The sequence below is a fragment of the Brachionichthys hirsutus genome, chromosome 8 (genome assembly GCF_040956055.1).
Source record: "Brachionichthys hirsutus isolate HB-005 chromosome 8, CSIRO-AGI_Bhir_v1, whole genome shotgun sequence".
Classification (NCBI taxonomy): Eukaryota; Metazoa; Chordata; class Actinopteri; order Lophiiformes; family Brachionichthyidae; genus Brachionichthys; species Brachionichthys hirsutus.
Window position 1 is genome coordinate 5,617,918 of NC_090904.1, and position 14,988 is coordinate 5,632,905.

Sequence of the window (14,988 nt, forward strand, 5' to 3'; positions counted from 1 at the left end):
AATCTTAGTTTCAATTTATAATGGTTAATAAACAGGTCAAATATGGAAGCTACAGTAAATCTAGTGCCATCAGTTCCAGAATTATTAAAATAGAAAAGGGAAACAATTAGTGTCAGAATACTGCACTGTGCCATTAATTGTGGCCTTCTTTAAATATTAATATTCCACACCTTAACTGACCAATCAGCATTTATTAGCCAAATGCTAGGAGAAATAATTATTTTAACTGCTCCATTCACTCCATTTCAATCACCCTTCATTTGAATTGTAGCTGCTTTCACTGAACGTACAGTGAAAATACTGAGTGAACAAGCTGCTTGTGGGCCTGTGATCTTTTTCTACCTGTAATTTAAAGAATTAAAACAAATGCAGATGATTGAGTCAGACATCAGCACACACACGTATGTGAATGTTGGCAGTTGCTCCAATTTTAATACAGCACGAATTATCCAGTATGCTATGGTTATAGAAAGGTAGAATTATTCATTGCTATTCACCCTAAGATTTTTTTTTTTTTTTGCTTTTCAGATTACAACACCAAGTTTCCCAGTGGTGGTAAAGATTGGACATGCCCACTCTGGAATGGGAAAGGTAATAACTAATTTATGTATCCCTTTAGAAAATGCAACTGGGAACAACCTGAAATTTCTACATGCAAGTATTTGAGTGATTAGCATCTCTACTATCATGTCTTTTGGACTTTTTATTTCTTCTCTGACATACATATAACCGTCAGTTCTTCTCTGTCTTTTAAAACATATCTGTCTTTCCGTATTTTCCACATTCCTCACGTAACTGCTGCACATCCTTGTATTTCCTCCTTCAGTTCACTTGTTTCTCTCATTGATTGACAACTGCCTGGACATTTTCGGTTTCCTTATCCTGCATCTCAAACAGAGCTGCATGAAATAGTAAATCCAGTCTGCCCCACTCTTTACGCATTTCATCTCTTTCTTCTCGGGAAGACAAATAAGACACAGTAGTATGTGAATGACAAGGAGGGAGATCACAAGTACAGCAGTGTCCACTCGGATTGTTAAAGTGGAAGATGACACTTCTCAGACATTAACACCTCCACAATATCAGTTTATTCCCGTGTTACACTTTCATTAGGTTTATTTACTAAGATTGAACTATTTCAACACGACAGTGACACTTAGAAGCAGATTACTCCACTGATTACTATCAATAACTGTTTGCATGCTTAAGGGAATAATTGTGTCCTTATTTGTGTATTTGGAGAGACTCGAAGATGCAATAGTCTAATTTCAAACAGAGCTGCTTTTAGCAAGTGGTCGGCTTTCATGTCACTAAGACTGGATGCCGTGGACACAGCTAACTCGACTGTTCACCTCATGCAAAATAATAACAATAACATAAAGCTTAGTTAATATGCTATAATATAATAATATAAGTAACAAGCTCTCCTTGTGATATTCTCCTATAGGTCAAAGTGGACAATGTGAGTGACTTCCAGGACATTGCCAGTGTGGTAGCCATCACTCAGGCCTACTGCACCACTGAGCCATTTATTGATGCCAAGTACGACATCAGAGTCCAGAAAATTGGCATCGACTACAAAGCATACATGTGTGTATTTCTCTTTTCAATCACCAGTATTTATATTGTACGTGCTCCTGACATACTGCAGTATAATGCCTGTTTTGTATTTGAGGAAAAGTACCCGCATCACTAGGCAGTGATACATTATTAAACACACAACTGGTGAAATTCATTTTCACACTTTAACACATGCTCAATTTTACATACACATTTAGGCTTAAATAGTCACGCACACAATGGAGAGAAGGCTTAGTGGCATGATGGCACCCCATTAGCAATTTGGGGGGTTTGCTGCCTTGCTCAAGGGGACCTCGGCCGTTCCCCGGAGGTGACCCGGAACCTCTTAGCCACCAGTCTACAGCCTGTACTGTGGCCAGCACTGGTCTGGGCTTGAACTGGCCATCCTTGACAACACTGAACTACTTCCATTTTTTTTTTATATGCCTTCTTAGCAACTTTCTGGGTCATATTATTAACGTTTTAACAGGAGAATAAAATGCGTTTAGTAAAATCATTAATAAATGCCACATTTGAATACCTCCTCACTGGCAAAAAAAAACAAAAAAAACAAGCATGGCCAGTACTATTAATTGTTCTGTCCTGTTCTATTCACTGATCATCATTATTGTCCTTTTAAGTATCTTATTCATAAATAACACCAATTATTTTATTTTCTTTTATTAGTCAGCTCAGCAATGTGTTGATTCCCAGAGCTGATACCCGCCCACTTTATGTCATCAATGCTATTAGCCTTTACACTAGCCAACATGCTGCATTGTAGTTACAGACAAAATTCCTCCAGCTATCTGAGATATTTCAATGCACATTTTCTTCTTCTTTTCAAGGCGAACATCTATCTCTGGTAATTGGAAGAGCAACACTGGATCGGCCATGTTGGAACAAGTAGCCATGACTGACAAGTGAGCACCACTTCCACATTGGTGATGCACTGTGACATATTTCAAACAGTTTGAGATTAATTAGCAAAATTAATTAATTAGCAAATCCACTCTCTGAAGCCATCACAGAATGGAATCTTTGCCACTCTGTCAGTCACAAATCTAACCTTACCAGTATAATACAAAAGAAAATACACTCAGGAAAAACTTGTTTAACATCAGAAAACAGTAGACCGCATACAGTCTATACTATTTATCTCTTTTTGCCCTTATTTGAACATGTTCCGCTCTTGACTGAGACAATGGGCTTAATACAAATGCAGTGAAGCAACCTCAGTCATCAACAGTAGCTTTACGCTGACCCCTTCCGGAGCTTTAAGAAGTTTGAGTAACAGGATTAGTGTCTGGAAAAGACGCACAGAAAAGCAAGTTTGTTAGGACTTATTGCAAAGAAATGATAGACAGATCAATATTTGCAGGAAAATGCAAGGAAGGTTCGTAGCTGTATACCTGCAACTTTTCTCAAATCCTTGCAATTCAGCAAACCGAATATGCTCCACAGAGGATTTATTTTAGTTTAGGTTATGAGTCTTTGTAAACAACGTTGAGTACGTTCTCCTCTGACAGGTACAAGCTGTGGGTTGATACCTGTGCAGAGATCTTTGGAGGGCTGGATATCTGTGCTGTCAAAGCCATCTGTGGCAAGGATGGCAATGACTACATAACTGAGGTGAGAAAACACTCAACGCTTTATCGGGCACTCATTGAAATGCTGCATAAATTCAACCTTAGAGTGCTATTTGAGGACAACAAAACTTTATTTCTGCTGTAAAATTTTCCAAAAATATCTATTTGTTCGATAAAGGGTTAAATAAGGGAAGGAGGGAGAGAGAAGGGGATGATTGAATGGAAAATCAGCTACTGTTAAAGTCTCTGTCTTTCTTAAACCACTCTCTTGGGTTGAGTTCTGCGGTGTTTTTGCTCATCTTGTCTTTCACTTACTTTCCATCCAGCCATTTGTCAGCTTACTGGCTTCATTTTGAAGCAAACCTCAATGCTTGTTAAACACATCAATGACTGAATGTGCTTTTCTCCAATATAATACTGTTGACTGTTTACATGAAGAGTAAATACGATTCTGAGGCTTAAAAGGACTTTGTCCTCAGAACAGCGGACCATTTTCCTAAAATCAGAGACCAGAGTTCCACACACAGATGCTAACCTGCGAGGAAGGTAGCAGGACACTAGACAGAAAGGAAACTGTGGGATTAACCAGACAGGAAATGAAAGATAAAACGTGCCTGCCTACTTCAGGCACACAAACACTGGATATAGTTCAGATTGCTTTAATGGTTAGGGCAGGTCTGGGTAGAAAAAAGTCTCAAGGTAACAGAAAAAAGGGAAACATGCCAACTCACAATGGGTCTTCCCCGTGGCGTGACTGGAAAGAGGAAATGAAGGATGCCGAGAAGAAATGGGAGACTAAGTAATTAAGCCACAAGACTGAGTGGCCAAGATTTCTGTCAGCTTAGGAAGCAATTTAACAAGCCAGAGTCTGTGAGACACACACTGCAATCCTAGAGACAGTCGATTTGCTCTGGTTGTAATTTAGCAGTAGTTACAAAGCCACTCAGTGGTGAAGGCCGGCTCACTCATCTAAAAGCTGCGTCAAATTGTGTCAACATTCCAAAATGTAGACTGCAATAGGCGTGATTAGACACAATTCAGTGGTGAGGTGGGACAGCAGGGAGCCAGACACATAGAAGTTAAAAACCCCACTGATAATGACTGGCATGTTAGATTGGCCAAGAAGTCCATTGAGAGAAGGGCCAGAGGGAGATGAGGCAGAAGATGTAATTACATCAACACCGAGTCACGGTGGTTTGGAACGTCCCACTGGAAACAGCCCGACTGTAAGAGCGAAGCGGCCAGTCATGGTGCAGGATCGATTCACCAAGACGCGCCATTGCTGCTATTATATTACTTTAGATTCCACGTCTGTTTGCTTGGAAAAGATTATCGTGTCAACTACAACTGCATTAGTAGTTGTGAGACACACACGGCAGTCCCAGAGACTATATCGTTCTATATAGCACCTCTTCAGTCAGTGGCTTGCTCCGCAGCCTGTATGTTGTACATCACTGGATGTAATGTAAATGCATTATGTTTGTGTCTGCTCCTGCTCTCTCAGTCGCTCTATCACTCTCTCTCTCTCTCTCTCTCCCTGTCTTTGTTTTTGCCTCGACTCCTACCTCTCCATGTCTCTGTCTCTCCCACGCTGTCTGCCATTATCTCTGTCTTTCTTCCTCTATCTCTCTCTCAACCCAACCCGTCAAGACAGATGGCCACCCACTATGAGCCTTAAGTTCTGTTCAAGGTTTCTTTCTGCCTGTTAAAGGAAGATTTTTCCTTGCCTCTGTCACCAAAGTGCTTGCTCTTGTGGGTCAAGTTGGGTTCTGTCTTTCAATGCTACGCCTGTAAAGTGCCTCGAGATAACTTTCTGTTATGATATGGCCCTTTATAAATAAAAATTAATTGAATTGAAAATAATTTATTGTAATTAAAATATACTATATGTTAATATGTAGAATGTGGTAAACAAAAACCGTCTGACAGTATCCATTGAAAAATAATTGAGGCTGCAGCCCTCAAGGGTTTTTAGCCTTGCTTTTGCTACCCAGTTCTGCGCTCTGCAACAATTCAGACTATTCTTTTAATTAAAAGAGGCACGCATTTTCTAAAACACTCGCTGTGCTACATCTGTCCAGGTCGTGGGCTCATCTATGCAGTTGATTGGCGATCACCAGGCAGAGGACCGCCAGCTCATTTCAGAGGTGGTGCTGGTTAAGATGAACCAATCACTGGGTGCCAGATCATCAAGTGCTTCCCGCTCACCTGCACGCTCCCCCCAAGGCCAGAAGCTGGCCACCGTGCAGCCCCAGCAGGTAGAGCCTGAGTTAATTGAAATGGAAACCGTAAAAAAAAAAACATGTATTTCTATTAGATACGCGATATTTAGAGCTGTAATGACACATGCAATCATTATGTTTAGGCCCTTCAGTGCATGACTGATATTTTACCTGAATCTACTGATATTCATTCTTTGTTTTCCTTTATTTCCTTCATTGGCCCCTCACTCTCTTCCAGAGTGCTGCGCTGAAGGAAGGACTGACTGATCCGAACAAGGCCTCAGGCCAGCGTCCTCAACCTCAAGGTTGTCTGAACACAGCTCTTCATTATAACACCAGTGTTGCCGCCGTAGGGCAAAAACAGGCCTAGCAGTCAGTTGTGCATTGCCATTGCAACATTTAACAGCTTTTCTGTCAAAATACGTTTTGCCATTAGAGACACTATCGTTTCACATATACAGACTGATATTGATCTTCTGATTTATTTCCTAAACGTACCCCTTTAAGAGTGACATCAGTGTGCGTTTCATATGCGCCACCTTATCTGTGTTCCTTGAAGGCATCACTGTCTGTCCCGACTGCCAGTCAGGAAGTCCTAATGGATTCAAAGCTTCGGTGGGACATTGATGGTGGAGTAATGCAGGTCCAAGAGGGGACATAATCCCTCTCCTGTGTCTACACTGCAGCATAGTCTTTATTTAGACTCTGAATTTTATAACTGTAGTTAACAAGCAAATGTATAATTCCTACTGTTGAATATTATATTACATATATATTATCAGCCTTATTGTCTGTGTCAGTGCGGTGATGTTTGTGCGAATAGCTGATGTGTTCAAACTTAATGTGCCTCTATATACAAAGCTGTGGTGAAGCAGTGGTGAATTTACCAATCCGTTATTATTGCATTGGTGCTATTTGTGTGTGACTCTGCATGTTCTTTTTCATTGTCTCCCTTGAGTCATTTTGCATGGATGTGAAGGTTGTCAACGTTGTATTTCATATTTTATGCTGGATGTCTTAGGAACACCAAGATTTTACGTTTTAAAGTAACATTTATGGTAAATGGTGCTGATTGGTTGAATTTCTGCAAATTGGGTCATAGTTTCATTTATCTGAATCTTGCAGCGAATCACTTTGCCTCTCGAAGACAGCAGACATGAGAGATATTTGTAGGCATTCTTGAAAAGTAAGAAAGTTAGACCTTAGATGTTAGTTAGATGCCTAAATGTGCTACTTGTGATCATTAAGTTCTGCTCAGCTCAGGTTCGTTACCATCTTAATAACCTTTAGCATCATTAAAACCTGTTTGGATTATAGATACATTGTCTGTGCTTATCTTTGACTGTAATTAACCGTCACTGTTCTGTGTTATTATATCTGAGACAAGACAAAGTGCCATCACACGGTATACAATGAATACATTTCTTTGGCAATTACAAAACCTGTTGACATGATTAATGGAATATTTAAGAAAAATATGCATTTTATTTTTCTTTGCATGGTAATTGATCATTTGCTTGGAGCACTGAACCACTGAATTCAGGCTATTACATCACTGGGTTATGAATATTATTCGAGAGCCTCAATGTAGTGTAATTATACACAGCAAAGGCTTCACCAGCTTGCATGGATGAATCACCTTCTCAGATGTGTATACAGGCAAATTATAAATAGACCAGCTCAGTGAAATCCAAGCAAATTCTAAGTGTCACCCTTAACGATCTGTGTTTGTACAAATGGCCTTTTCTTTGGTTTCTGTGTGCTGTGAGTCCCGAGCAACCATTGGAATGCTTTGACTGAAAACGTAAGACTCATACCCATTTTGCTGCCTTGTAGTAATTCCTGGGATGAATTTACAAGAAGGTATTCTAGTGATCCTTTCAATTGATTTAGCATGATAATGTATAGAATGTCAATACGAAACTTTACATTTAATAGTACACAGTAAACGCGAATTGATGCACACTTTGTGAGCTGTATTTCAGGAAGCTTTTTAAAGAGATTAACATCCAATTTATGTAAGAATAATTTATACTCCTGTATCCTGAAAAGTGCATTTGTAGCCACTGGAAACTCATCCCGACTGTCGCTTCATTCCCAGCATTTGCAATCAATCACTTGTTTCGGCTGGTGCTGCATGATGGTTGCTTTGCTGCCTGTTTGAGTTTGAAACAATCGTAACAGTATTATTTCTTATTTGCACCATTTCTTCTGTCGTTTCCTTCCCACCGTTCTCCTTCCTTTCCACCTTTTCTTTTAATGTGTGGATTTCCTTTCTGACATCGTCGTGACTTGTGAGCAACTAACACTTGGTATGAGAGGCTGGTCACCACTCCTTCTCTTTCCTGTTGATCTGCCTCCATCTGCTGGTCATTGCAGTCCGATCAGTCCTATGCAGATGAGTTGTGTGTAGGGCTTCTATGAATGTGTTGGGTTCTTATCATTACTTGAATGGGCATGCCGACACTCCAGCTCCTTATGTGTGTCATGCTCCGCTTTGGTCTTTGGTGAGTGTTTCAGGCAGGCACCTGGTTTTCTAACTGCTGCACTGTAACAACAGTTGCTAGATCTAATACTTACTTATGCTCGTTTATTTTCTTTAGTCCTCCTTTTTGTTTTTTTTTATTGCACTGCCTTTGTGTGTTCCACAGACATGGGACTGTAATTTGACGCAATTATTTTTATCCTAATCTGTCAGGTGCACCAGTGAAATCCAAGAGCGTAGATCCATCATCAGAACCTGCAAAGAAAGCAACTGAACCGGTACCAAAGACCAGTCAGGCCCAGAAACCTGGTCCAGCTCAGAAGCAAATCCCAATGCAGAGGGCTGCCTCGGTCACAAAGCCTCCAGTGCCGAGGCCTCCCCCAATGACGAGAGCCCCGTCTGTCACAAAGCCACCACAAGTTTATGCTTCCACCCCACCCCCAGCCAAAGCTGCACCTTCATCCCCAGCTAAAGCAGCAACTCCCACAGTATCTCCAGGCTCCCCCAAATCCAAAGTAGCAGCGGCAACTCCAGCTCCAGCCCCAGCCTCCCCTCCAGTGTCAGCTCCGACCACAGAGCAGCCCAAGCCTCAGCTTCAGAGCTCCCCATCCGCATCACCTGGAAAGCCAAAAGAGCTGCCCCCCAAACCAACCCCTCCTGCAAAACCCATTCCTCCTGTACGCCGAAATTCAAAACCGCAGCTCCAGCCAAAGCCGCAATCCCCACCTCTCCCCAAAGTCTCCCCAAAACCCCAGCCTGCTGCCCAAGACCCGACTCCCGCTCAGGCCCCAGATACTGCACCAACCCCTGCCCCAGCACAGGCTCAGTCCCCAGCGAAACCCAGCCAGTCCCCTCCTATTGCCCAGTCTCCAGCCCAGGCTCACCCCCAGGCAAAGCCAGTCTCTCCCTCCTCAAACCCAGAGCCTGTCCCAGCCGAGGAAGCCACAATGCCCACCGAAGCCCAGGCAGCTGTGGAAGAACAGCCAACAGCCCAGCAGAAGACACATCCTCTTCTGAAGTAAGCTGTATTATCAACGCAGCAAAATAAAAGCAAAGGTCAAAGTTCACTGGCCATGCTTTAAGTTTAGATAGAAAATCAAAACTAAGAATCAATTACTATGTCTTTTTTAAATACAATATCAATATTTAGTTTGTATTAACACGGTTATTGTCGAAAGACTTGGTGCTTCTGTATCTAATTTGTCACAACATTAAAATTCTAAGTGGAATCTCTGCTGTAAAAGTGGAAAAAATTAGTATCTACCTCTGAAGCAATTTAGTAAACCTCACTATTTAGCATGTTTATTTGTAGTAAACTTCCAATACATGTTTAGAAAATACTATATTTTTTATCAATGTTGAAAGCTGAAAGCTGTGAAACAAAATTATTTATTAATGTAAAACATCTTTAACATATTAAGCATTCATACCGTTATTGGGACCCGTTTTCATCCCCAGTGATACATTCTGATATAGTGGTAAATGCCTCTGCGCCGAAAGATGCAGAAGGTGCCATAGCTGCACCTGGTTTTAATGTATCGCCAATAGAAACGCATCCATAAGACAACCAGAGCAACTTTACAGTGTGATGTTTCACAAAACAAAACGGTTCCCAAAAGGTTAAAGGTCAGGGTTGAGTCATGGATCAGACATGATTAGAACTGGTGAAACATGACTCAAGTGCTGTTTCATGTAAAGCACAAACACCAAAGGCTAGCTTGCGTTGTTGTAAGTTGTAATTACAGAGAATTACAACATCGACACCATTATAGTTATGACTTATTATAAAGTCTGTGTTACTTCAAAATTTATTTCATTAAAATGTGATCACAGACCAAGGCAGGAAGGAACCCAAACCCACGACAGTAGAAGGGAAATCCAGAATATGAGCTTTATTGTTCGTTACCGGGTAGTCAGTCCAAAGCAGCAGACAAATCAGGATAGGGGCAGGCAATGAGGCGGTTCCGAAAGTCTGGCAGAGGTCACCAACCGGGGAGACAGAAGAGACAGGCAGACATAATCCAGGAATCAGGCAGGGTCGAAACACCGGAGGGTCGGAATCGTCGCTAACAATCTGGCAGTGAGGCGTGGCCTGGACAGAGACTCAGTAGAGTATGGGCTGATTGGGCGACGAGTTGCAGGTGGTGACAGGAGCACAGGTGACGGGAATAAACTGATTGCAGGAGAAGGATCTGGAAGACAGGAGAAGCTAGTGTGTGGAAAAACACAGGCCCGCCTCAAGGTGTGACATAAACCATATTTTCCATTTATTTTCTCACACGCACACATTAAAGGGTAATTATTATTTGTCCGTTGTAAGAATGCTTCTTGGCTAAAATTTGGAAAACCTATTTATTTCCCTTTTAAATGGTGCTACCTTTGCATTTGAGGGTGCACCAATCCAAACATTTTTATTATCAAATCTTCCCTGCCATTGCCAAAGAGCTATTATGTTGACTCTTGATTGGTGGATTGGATGATTGAATTCTGAAGAAATATGACATATTGGCAATGTATTCCTTTAACAAACAATTTATTTATTTCATTTAACAAACAGGAGCCTCGGTAGTATGTGGTAGGAGGCACGATCCGGACTCATCAAGGAACATAATGCTCCTCCACATGTTCCAGGTCCAATCAGGCACCTTATTGTCAGCACCTGGGGGTACCAGAAGCTAAAAACACAAGTCAGGTGCATCAGCAAAGAAAAGCTCTTTGGCAGTGTCAGAGAGGCTTTCCGGTGGTCTCAGATTTAATGCCCTGAAGCATTGTTATAACAAAGAACCAATCCACCGATAGCAAATGTCCCTACTTTCTGTGTGTAGTATCCACACACACACCTACACTCACACACGCACGAAATGTTGATTTTACAGTACTCTTTGTTCGGCCCTCTTACAAATCACTGTTTGTCTTCCTCCCTTAATTCTTTCTCTAACTTCCTCCATTAAATCCTCTTCTTCCTGCATCCTGTTCTTCCTCTCCTACCCCCTTGTTATTTTCCCTCTCTCTTTCTATCCCTTCCCAGTAAGTCCCAGTCCCTGACCAATGCCTTCAATGCCTTCAGCGACTCCTCGTTCTTCCGTGGGGTCTCCAGCTCTGGAGGTGACGGGCAGGATGAGGCAAAGGCGGAGACCATTCGCAATCTTCGAAAGTCCTTCGCCAGTCTTTTTTCTGACTAGACACCTGAACCATTGTCAGCCCCTTGGTGATTCCCACCCTCTCATTTTACTATTGGCCATTGATGACTTGATTGACATTAAATGTGAAGCAGTCTGAGATTAAATTTTGTGTGTTAACTGTACTGTAATCCCCTCCATACCTTTCCCTGTTCTCCCTTTTCAACCTCCGTGTGAGAGCAACAGTGTGGCCTGCTGCTCCGATGTTCTGGGAATGATGCAATGCCAGAGAAATTGGACCGAAGGAGTTACGTCATTGAAATAGAATAGAATAAAATAGATTAGAATAGAATAGAATAGAATAGAATAGAATAAAATAGATAATGAACAAAAAGTTTATTTTTTCCAGAGCACATTCTAAAGAATATAATATAACATCATTATAATGTTAAAACCTACAGATGTAATGTACACACAGTATATATATATATGTAAGCATATACATATATGCAGTATATTAAAATCACATATACGTAACTATAAATAAAAATAAGACAATAACAGAAATAAATCCTTTAGCTCTTTTCAGCTTGCTTGTGTCAGTGACATAACTCCTTCATTTGGTGGCTGGATTCATACATTAAAAAAAAAAAAAAAAAACCAGTAATGACCTATTTTGATCAGTAAGTAAACGTTTGTGAGTAAAATAAATGCTTTAATGATTTTATTCCTGTGTAAATCCAGCTGTGTCGTCTTTGGTCCTTGGCTTTGACGACTGGACTCATCATTTCTGCCCCCCCCCCCCCCCTTTTTTTTGTCTACAAGCCTTGAACTTTGTTGTCATGTGAGGGAGTTGGAAAATATGTGTATCAGTGCGTTTATATGTGTTCAATTGTTATGCATGGCTCATCCAAGTGGCTCGGTGTGACTTTCAGAGCAGAAGGGAGCTCTAGCAACATTGTGTTTTCCCTTCATTTGCCCCTCTCTCTCTCTCTCTCTCTCTCTCTCTTTCTCTCTCTCTCTCTCTCTCGATGTTGTAGCCTTATTGTGAACATGTTTGCGATTCACAGCTGTGTTTGTTAGCTGTGCAGACCTGGGTCAGTTACGAATCAAAATTCATTCTAAGGCCAATTGTAGTTCTAATGATATAATAGTTGTAGTCCAAATCGGACCAATTATAAAAAACAAGTGACTGAATGCATTGGGAGGAGTAAAGACTCATGTCTGCCGCTGTGACTGGTGATCTCTTGTTTCATCTCTGTGTAGAGCTATCAACAGTAAAGTGATTTGTCGATTATTCTCATGAAAAGACATTGAGACGGTAGTGCAATAACACCTCGACTGATTGTTGAGCGCTGTCATCCTATCATAAATATCACTATAATAATACATACAGGACGCCTGTGTCTATCTATATGTTATTCTTACATTCCCTATAAGGTTCCGTCAGTGATTTTCCAGGTTGCTTTTCCACTGCAGTCAGCTCCTAATGTCATATCAGAGGGTTAGCTCTTCTGTACGTTTCAATTTATGGCAACCTGCAATGAAACCAGTACAAACCAGTACCTCGGACTGGTCATTTTCAGTTGGGAGGCTGGATTCAAAGTTCATGAGTGTAAAAACGCTTTCCTCAGAACTGCATATCATCCCGCTGGACTATCCATCCCCAGTACTATGTTGCAAGTAAATTATAACATGTTGTACTTGTATGTATGTATGTGTCCTCTCAGGAGTTTATTTTTTGTAATATTGATTGATTGATTTATTTTTGAGGCTCCATATTTATGGTACAGTACACATATTGTTTGTATTGTTTTTACTTGTAATGCAATACTGCTTTGCATGATATGGTGATTGATAATGTATTTTTTCTGTACATATAAAAACAAATAAAGATGTGGCTCCATCATTTCGTTCATTCACTAAGATTCCTACTGGTGGCCTTTTGCTTGAGGGACAAAGGTCTCCTGAAAGAGACATGGCGTGGGCTCCACTCGTTCAACACACGTTTATAACCTACTATATTGTTATCATTGTAGAAAGTAGCTGACACAGTACTTATTGATTTATAACATATTTAACTCTTGTGAAGCATCCATACTGTTTTTGCAGGCTGTTCCTTCCCACAGTGCTAACTGCAGATACTTTTGGCAGATGCCTCTGTGCCACAAGATGCATATTATTATTTTTTTAAAGAGACATGGAATCGGTTCCACACATGGAGATCAGTTTGTTCATCTCAGGTTCCTGCTCATCCTGTGAGAACAGTTGTGTCATGTCTTCTGTGGCTCTAGTTTAAGGAAAACCATTTAAACTGCAACCATGAGTTTCAAAATAAATACATTAAAAAATAAACTGTGAGTTAGTTTAACACCATTAGCTTTACAGAAATGGTGTAGATTGATCATGGGAGTTGTCAGTTGCTAACCTCGCTAATAAAATAAATCCCTCTGGAATGACTCATGCTGAAGGTTCACATATCAATTTAATGCATGTTAAGTCATGTTCATCTACCTCCGTCCTCCCAGATATGCAAATAAATTGCATTTCATTTTGTGTTTCCTCATTCCGAAGAAGCTAAGGATGACACGCGCTACGCCGATTGAGTTTAGGGAAAAACTCTCTTCCACAAAATGTGCTTGATTTTGAAAAGCACCCGATCAATCCTGTCAAACACTGACAACTGCTGTAAACAAGGACCGAGAGTTCCATCTGCAAAAACATGAACTATGCTCCCAATGTAGCCACCAAGTTTTTTTTTTTTATTCGACAACAACAAAGGTACAATATAATGAATTATTGAGAGTTCAGAGTTTAAAGGTCCAAGTTTGTTCTGCGGATGGTTCCTGAAAAAGACCGTTGAGGATGTGTCCTTCATCTGAAGCACGGTCTGTGTTTCGGGTAAACGGCACAGCCTTGATGAGATTAATTTTGCTGTATTATCTTTGTCAGCAAGTCAACCATTTTGATGTAGTCACATTGGTATATTTGCCATCATGTATATTAGTATAGGTTGGCAATATTATGGACAGGTGGACACTCTATCTTGCAACACCTGACAAAACCATAATCCATACAAGACTAACTCAAACATGTGCCCTTCATGAGGGAGGGATGAATTAGCGGGGATTAACCAGCAGGTGGACCTATGTGCACATTGGATTGCATGTGGTTACCTTCATTTCTTTTTTTTTTATTGCTTGATCTTTTCTTGCCGGTTTGGATAATTGGTGGATGGAACTGAGCGCCTGGACCCACCTATAGCAGTTTCTAAAAAAAAATAAAAATTAAAAGCTACCTCTTTGTCCTGTTAGAGAGCATTTCTGTGCATGTAAATACCACCATACCCCACACATCAAATTATTTATCCATCAACATCGCATTTTATATTGTCTTAAGTGTCATTCTAATGAATGATGATGATGATGAATATATTTATTAGATAGAATGTTAGAGTACAAGTACAGTCACACAGTAGCATGTATTACAGTACAAATAACGTCACACATCCTGTCTAAGAGGAGCATTTCAAAAAAGCCCTTGCGGGCTTGTTTCCGTTGAAAGTCCTTCGTACATAAATCATCCACAAAAAAACAATACAAATAAAAATAAATCCAATATTAAATTACGCAATTGATGCAACGTAACATTAGAATGGAAGCATTCCTCCAACCACAACCTCCATTATGGATGATGTGAAACACACATTCCGCTCATTCCGTCTCCATTGGATAACCAGTCAGAGGAGGTTTGTGGGAATGTCTCCATCACAATGCTCATAGGGACGTGGGTGGCTAATGCGCCAAAGCAAGCCTGTACTAGCCAAATCATGTTTCTCTTGGTGCTCATCCCATCCCGCTGGAGCCAGACTGAGAATAAGGGTTTGCGGACTTCAGGAGGAAGGGCTAGTCGTTGCATTAGATAAACGTTATAACATCTAGATTTAGTTCTAGAATCATCTAATTTGTTTGAAGGTCCTTGTTTCCTCCCTGGATTGTAAAAAGGATCAGTCA

The 14,988-nt window shown here is 40.8% G+C and overlaps 1 protein-coding gene across 1 annotated transcript in view; it reads left to right on the forward strand.

Moving 5' to 3' along the window:
- syn2b (synapsin IIb) overlaps positions 1-11,038 on the forward strand; it is a 42,143-nt gene extending 31,105 nt beyond the window's left edge. The window contains exons 6-13 of the mRNA XM_068741966.1: positions 529-591; positions 1,448-1,590; positions 2,409-2,483; positions 3,090-3,192; positions 5,231-5,407; positions 5,610-5,676; positions 8,070-8,874; positions 10,885-11,038. Coding sequence (XP_068598067.1) covers positions 529-591; positions 1,448-1,590; positions 2,409-2,483; positions 3,090-3,192; positions 5,231-5,407; positions 5,610-5,676; positions 8,070-8,874; positions 10,885-11,038 — 1,587 coding nt within the window. The remainder of the gene's footprint in view (positions 1-528; positions 592-1,447; positions 1,591-2,408; positions 2,484-3,089; positions 3,193-5,230; positions 5,408-5,609; positions 5,677-8,069; positions 8,875-10,884) is intronic.
- The last annotated feature ends 3,950 nt before the right edge of the window (positions 11,039-14,988 follow it).